At 36.5% G+C, this 5,431-nt stretch overlaps 1 protein-coding gene across 1 annotated transcript; it reads left to right on the top strand.

Annotated features, from left to right (window-relative positions):
* On the top strand, window positions 1-5,431 carry LOC109327816. The gene is made up of 15 exons (XM_019560984.1): window positions 1-174; window positions 1,928-2,101; window positions 2,199-2,310; window positions 2,421-2,561; window positions 2,752-2,856; window positions 3,241-3,324; window positions 3,401-3,516; window positions 3,665-3,766; window positions 3,849-3,962; window positions 4,055-4,111; window positions 4,282-4,348; window positions 4,454-4,507; window positions 4,782-4,856; window positions 4,949-4,987; window positions 5,212-5,431. Exons 2-15 carry the CDS (start codon window positions 2,082-2,084, stop codon window positions 5,323-5,325), a joined length of 1,200 nt encoding a protein of 399 aa, XP_019416529.1. The 5' UTR covers window positions 1-174; window positions 1,928-2,081; the 3' UTR covers window positions 5,326-5,431.

The following is a 5,431-nucleotide window of genomic DNA, read 5'->3' on the forward strand; positions in this document are numbered from 1 at the left end:
CATTCTCCGCCGTTTGATTCATTCGATCTCCACAAAACTTGATAAGTTCAACACTCTCTGTTGTATTTCTCAGCTCCCAAAAAAATTTAATCTTTCCCTCCTCTCTCACTATATTAACAAAAAAGCTTCAATTTTTGTGGTTAGATCTTCATCTTGGTTATTGGGTTATTCCTTGTAAGTTTTCATTCCCAACAATTTATTATCTTTTTTGCAGTTTTAGAATGTTCATATGCTACTACTCTAAGACTGAATTTCTCAGAAACCATTCATTATAACTCAACCCCATGTAACTTTATTGCATTTTCACTCTCTTCTATACAAGAATGAAATTAAAAGATAATTTTTTTATCATTGTTCACTATATAATCATAACTTAGTGTTTCAAGTTTGATTTTTGACTTAACTTGGTTTGTAAATAGGGGCCAATGCCCAATTGAGAGTTTTCTGGTCTAATTGATTATGGAAGGTGCTCTCTTGAGTGAAAATTTCACCCAGCAATTGAAAAGATCTAAATTTTGTTGAATTAATCTAAGCTGGTTTATGTTAAATAGTACTAATATTTTGTGGAATTGGGCATGCTTGGATTAGCTTATTTTGATTTTAGAAAAGCTTATGATTAATTTTGACAACAGAGTGCTTTTGCTTGGAATGTTTTTTTTAATCGCAAACTATGTAGCTCCGATACAGGAAATTGGTTGCCATACCTGTATCCGATATGCATCATGAGTGGTGGCAATTCAGGCTGCTCGGCCTGGCCAAAACAACAATAAAGCATTAATCCACTAGGTAGGGTCAGTTACACGGATTGAACAATGTTATAATCTTTTACCATAGAGGTCGAACACAAGGCCTTCCTAGGAGGCCACCCACTGTAATACTACTCTCACTTTAACACACTTAATTGTGGAGTTTTGATGGGATCTTGTGCATTAGTGCAGGTATGGTCACACTTGGCCGGCAAAAAAAAACCAGCACATTATTTGGGCAAAAAAGTTATTGTGCAACCAGATTGGGAGGGTATTTTAAATGATGTGCGGACCGGCCTGGAGGACTCAGGCTCTATTAGGGCATAGGCCAAAATGGCCTGAGGTCTATCCGTGAGAGCTTTTAAGAGCCTAAGCCCTCCTATTTATTGGACGGGTCCGACTCGGCCCAGCCTGTTAAGGGCAGCACATTTTGATGGCTATCGGATACTCTTATCATTTTAAATACTTTCCTCTCAATATATAACTATCAGTTATCTAATGAATTTTTTCTATATTAACATATCTATATTGTGTTGTATGCATTTACTTGTATTCTTTTGTATCAGTATCCCGTGTATGTATTTATGCCTTTCTAGATTGCATAATAAGATACTCCAATTATGGTCGGTTATATTTTATGTTTTTTTAATCTTTTCTTTCTTCTCTTTTATTTGAATCTTCAACGGTATATCCTATATTGGATAGAAACATCAGCATTTTGTGGTGCTACTTAGTTTGGGGGGTTCTTTTGTTAAGGAGATCACATGAGTTGCTTACTCTGTAGAGTTGTTTTAGGAGGTCACACATGCTTTTCTTGCTTTTGACTCGTTTCACTCACTGTCTTAACAAGGACCGCGAGCTAGTTTTGTTCCTTTGCTATTGCTTCTGTCCATTTCTTGCAGCATGCTTATAGGCCGTGTTGCTCAAACTTCCATAATTGTCGTTTGATATGTTGGAGAAGTAAATTTAACATAAGTTCATTATGATAAGTTGCTTTGCCGTACATAGAAGTAAACTAGTCTGACTTGTGAATCCCACTGGCATTTGAGGATATTCTGATATTGTTTTCCAAATAATATAATATGTTTCTCTCACAACATGGTTATCGCCTTTGTTCTTTTAAAGTTGAATCGTTGTCTGGTTCCATTTACTAATGTAGTACATTCATTCTTTTTTTGTAGCATCAGGCCGGTTTGCATTCTTTGAACAAGCATCTGGGTTTCTTATATGGCGAATACCTGCATGCCTACCAACTACCATCGGTAAATGGTGAATAATTGGTCCAGATCCAGAATCTAGTTGTATGAGCATACATTTATAGAAGTTTGTAAATAAATGGGGACTATTACTCGCAGGTTTAATCATTAGAGATCTTTAACTCTGTTATTCTTTTTTCTTCTGAGAAATTTCGTATATGCTAGTTAATGACATCTTCCAATTCATTGGTTGCAGTTTTACTAGCAAAAAACCAAGTGAAATTATGAGGATTGTTGTGACGACGTTTATTGGAGTGATTTTTGGCTTCTTTTTAGGAGTATCATTTCCAACATTGTCAATAACAAAGGTGCAGACTGAATATCTTATTGTTGAGCCTTGAGTTGTTACTTTTTGTCGATTGTTTTATGCTATTGGACGTAAATAGTGAAAATGCTGACAGTGCTTCACGATTTGCAGTTGAATCTCCCATCTGGCCTGCTTCCTTCCATCGATCTCTCTTACATTGAAGACAAATATGCAGGTCACTATGATTGGTCTTTTATGAAGATTAATAACAGAAACTCATCTCGGTATCAATCATCAAATGATACTTCAAAGGTAAACATTTTATCAAATCTCAACACTCCCCCTCAAACTGGTGCATATATGTCGAATGCATCCAACTTGTCATGCAGATATATTTTTCATCCCTTTCAAGTGCTTCCAAGAATGATTATGTTATATAGTATTTGAAAATTCGCTATTTTCTGTATATTGATCTCTCATGTGCTCCTATTTTTCTTGGTAGATTTGGGTTCCATCAAATCCAAGAGGTGCAGAAAGATTACCTCCAGGCATAGTTGATGCTGAGTCTGATTTTTATCTGCGTAGATTGTGGGGTAAGCCTAGCGAGGTGTGTATCCTAAAACAGTTTATATGCTGAATGTGGCCACAATTTCCAAATGTCATTAAAAACCACTTTTTATTTTTCTTCCTTCCATTTTCCGAGGAGGAAGGGGGATTGAATTGAAGAATAGAAAGTGTGTCCCTTTTGCATGCACGGAAATACGTAGCTAAATACAGTGCATGAGGTTCCCACTTAGTGAGGTTTAGGGAGGTTAAATGTACGCAACTTCACCCCCGCAAGTTCAGAGGCTGTTTATGACTTAGTGACCTCTTGGTCACTAAGCAACAACCTTACCGTTGCGCCGAGGCTCACCTTTTTAAGTGTTGCAATTATACTATAGCAAAAAAACACTCATGTAGACTGATCATTTAATAAACTTGCACTTCACAGGATTTAGCGACCAAGCCGAAGTACCTTGTCACCTTCACTGTTGGTTATGATCAGAGAGATAATATTGATAAAGCTGTGAAAAAGGTCTTGGTGCCTTTCTCTCTCGGGTTGCATATACTTGTTTGTTTACGTGTCTTTTAACTAAATACATCTTGAACAGTTTTCAGACAACTTCACAATCCTTCTATTTCATTATGATGGCCGAACAACTGAATGGGAAGAGTTTGAATGGTCAAAGAAGGCTATTCATGTGAGCACTCGCAAACAGACCAAATGGTAAGAAGTTACTTTATGTTCATTTTTTGGATGACAAAATTTCATCGTACTTTTTTGCAGTTAATTATGTTTTTCGTTTTCCGAATTAAAAGTGGTTTTTTATTTCAACATGCTAGCATATTGACCACTTGAGTTTTTCCTCTCGTAGGTGGTATGCCAAGCGGTTTCTACATCCCGACATTGTGGCACCATATGATTATATTTTTATATGGGATGAAGACTTGGGGGTTGAGCATTTTGATGCAGAGGAGTGAGTTTTCGATATGGCAAGGAGTTGTTTTTAAGGTTTTTGTTTTATTTGATTTTCATATATGTTGTTATTTCAACTGCAGGTACCTAAAACTGGTAAGGAAGCATGGCTTGGACATTTCACAGCCAGGTTTGGAACCTAATAAAGGGTTGGTATGGCAGATGACAAAAAGAAGAGATGATCAAGAAGTTCACAAGTACGAATAATTTGAGTCACGCTCCATTTTTCTTACAGTTGTCATTTGAAAGAATGTGCATTAACTTCTTTGTTTTCTTGGTTTTCTATTAGAGTAACCGAGGAGAAACCAGGACGGTGTTTTGATCCTCTCATGCCTCCTTGTGCAGCGTAAGTAACTACCAAAGTATTATTAGGGGGTGTTTGGAAGAGCTTATAAGAATATCTTATTTCAAAACAACTTATTGCGTTAGTGCTTAACTAAGCTGTTTACTCAAACACGTCCTTACTGTATTATCTTGTCTACCAGTGCCGAATCTAATTGTGTCATGTGGATGCAGGTTTATTGAGATTATGGCTCCAGTGTTTTCACGAGATGCATGGCGCTGTGTGTGGCATATGATTCAGGTTGGACAGTTAATCATAATTGTTTAAAAAATGTCCATTCACTAGTTATTACGACGTTTCTTTAAATACTGTATGTATTATGATTGAACACTCTTGGCATTGCAGAATGACTTGGTCCATGGGTGGGGTCTTGATTTTGCAATGAGAAAATGTGTTGAGGTAAGTCCATTCCAACATTTTTTCAAATAATCTAATATCTAAACTATTCAATTATAAAAGTGGTTTTACCACCATAGCCACAACAACGTCGCCTTTGGCGCATAGATCGAACAGAATAAACTGTCCTGATCTCTTTGGTTCCACTCTTCTAGTCGAACTAAAGTGTTCCACTTTTAAACCCTTCGGCCTATTCTGTTATATGTCCGTTATAGCATATCTACCGAATGCTACCCAAAAAACGCTTTTAAGCCGTAATCTTCTTTATGTGATATAGCCGGCCCATGAGAAGATTGGAGTTGTTGATTCTCAGTGGATTGTTCACCAAGGTATTCCCTCACTAGGGAATCAGGTAATAATTTGTTTGCCATGTTTATTCTTTGGACTCATTATTTTTACCCAAAAATGATGCCATAAAATGCTTATTATTCATGTTCTTGGTAGGGCAAATCGGCAGACGTTGGGAAACCACCACGGAACGGGGTATGTTTCATATTTCAGCTTTATCGCATTACATGCTATATTTTTTGGTTCCTTCCCTAAAGACCTATGGCATTTTGCTTATATACCGATATATGTTGGTCTAGTAGCAAGAAAGTCGATTCCCCTTAAGTAAAGTCTCGGAATCAAGTTTTGTATTATTTAATGGACTTTGGTTATGAAATATGTAAATGTTGATATTTAGATATTATTATTATTGGTGGCAGGTGAAGGATAGGTGTAGAACTGAATGGACAATGTTCCAAAACCGAATGGCTTATGCAGAAAATGCATATTACAAGTCTATAGGAATTGATATGTCTAAGTCCACCCCTCCTTAGGGGACAACTACCCAAGTTTACAAATTATTATGTAACATTATAAATTCAATTTGAATACTCCATTGCTTAAAGTGTGTAAATTAAGTGGAGAAAGCACTTCAATATT

The sequence above is a fragment of the Lupinus angustifolius genome, chromosome LG15, assembly GCF_001865875.1.
Source record: "Lupinus angustifolius cultivar Tanjil chromosome LG15, LupAngTanjil_v1.0, whole genome shotgun sequence".
Lineage (NCBI taxonomy): Eukaryota > Viridiplantae > Streptophyta > Magnoliopsida > Fabales > Fabaceae > Lupinus > Lupinus angustifolius.

Bases quoted from the DNA above. Each gene is read 5' to 3' on its own strand.
- LOC109327816 (XM_019560984.1), top strand. From the start codon at position 2,082: ATGGGGACTATTACTCGCAG. The intron at 2,562-2,751 runs GTAAACATTTTA...TTTTCTTGGTAG, and splicing joins CATCAAATGATACTTCAAAG to ATTTGGGTTCCATCAAATCC. The intron at 4,988-5,211 runs GTATGTTTCATA...TATTGGTGGCAG, and splicing joins GGAAACCACCACGGAACGGG to GTGAAGGATAGGTGTAGAAC.